Consider the following 1,499-nt stretch of genomic DNA (forward strand, 5'->3'; position numbering starts at 1 on the left):
CCCCCCAGATCCGGTTCCCGTTCGTGGACATGTTCCTGTACGCCGAGGACGAGGAGTACATCTGGTCCATCACCGAGTACAACATCCAGAACCTGGCCTTCCGGAAACAGGACGTGTTCCCTCTGAGCAGGGCGCCGCTGGAGGGCAAGGACTACCCGGTGCCAGGCCGCAGCGAGTACGTGGTGAGGACACAGTTCCAGGGCCTGGACACCTGTGTGTCGCCCGGGATGCTGCACAAGTACAACCACGCGCTGACACAGGCGGAGAAGTCGGCGCTGCCCTGTAGCCGTCTCCGACATATGTACCCCGTCTATACGTCCTTGGATACCACCAAAACTGACCATAGATAGCCGTCTGTGACATATGTACCCCTTCTATACGTCCTTGGATGACCATAGATAGGACATATATACCCAGTCTAGACGTCCTTGGATACCACCAAAACTAGCCATAGATAGGATATTTTCACGTCCTTGGATACAACATAGACTGACCATAGACAGGTATATGTACCCCGTCTATACGTCCTTGGATACCACCAAAACTGACCATAGATAGGACATATGTACCCCGTGTCTATGTCCTTGGATACCACCACAACTGACCATAGATAGCCGTCTCCGACATATGTACCCCGTCTATACGTCCTTGGATACCACCACAACTGACCATAGATAGGACATATTATCTACCCCGTCTATACGTCCTTGGATACCACCACAACTGACCATAGATAGGATATTTTCACGTCCTTGGATACCACCACAACTGACCATAGATAGCCGTCTCCAACATATTATGTACCCCGTCTATACGTCCTTGGATACCACCACAACTAGCCATAGATAGGATATATTATGTACCCCATCTATACATCCTTGGATACCACCAAAACTAGCCATAGATAGGATATTTTCACGTCCTTGGATACCACATAGACTGACCATAGACAGGACTTTTTCACCTCCTGAGATGCCACCGAAACTAGCCACAGATAGGATATGTGAACATCCTGTAACTGACCACAGCTGACAAGACATCTACATGTCCTGATATGAATCAGTTTTCCCAAAAAATGTCACGTTTTAGATTCTCATTTTTTTCTTTTAAAAAATAGAAACTTTTATGAAAAATTTCAAATAACTATTGATGAAAGGAATCAACCATCGATAGGCATAAATAAATGGGAAATTTCTGAGCTTAATTCCATGAGAGCAGGATTACGTCACATAAAAATCCGTCCATCTGTCATTGATACTGTATATTTATTATGCCCAGTTGTAATATCCATGAAAAAAAACCCAAAACAATCGGAAAAAAAAAGCTGCTGAGGTGTCGTGTCACGATTGCCTTGGATTTAAAGAAAAATAACTTGTTCAAAAGCAAACTGTATTTTCAAAAAGAACGTCATATTTTGTATAAGAATCGTAGGTGAGAACATTGGGGAAAATACGGAAGAGTAAGATTGATAATTGTATGTGTGCCTAAAGAGAGGTACC

At 44.2% G+C, this 1,499-nt stretch overlaps 1 protein-coding gene across 1 annotated transcript in view; it reads left to right on the forward strand.

Annotated features, from left to right (window-relative positions):
• LOC106013683 overlaps positions 1 to 475 on the forward strand; it is a gene marked incomplete in the record, with an annotated part of 6,745 nt that extends 6,270 nt beyond the window's left edge. The window contains 1 exon segment of the mRNA XM_013090062.2: positions 7 to 475. Coding sequence (XP_012945516.1) covers positions 7 to 350 — 344 coding nt within the window.
• Between the last annotated feature and the right edge of the window lie 1,024 nt (positions 476 to 1,499).

The sequence above is a fragment of the Aplysia californica genome, unplaced genomic scaffold (assembly GCF_000002075.1).
Source record: "Aplysia californica isolate F4 #8 unplaced genomic scaffold, AplCal3.0 scaffold01129, whole genome shotgun sequence".
NCBI classification, from domain to species: Eukaryota; Metazoa; Mollusca; class Gastropoda; order Aplysiida; family Aplysiidae; genus Aplysia; species Aplysia californica.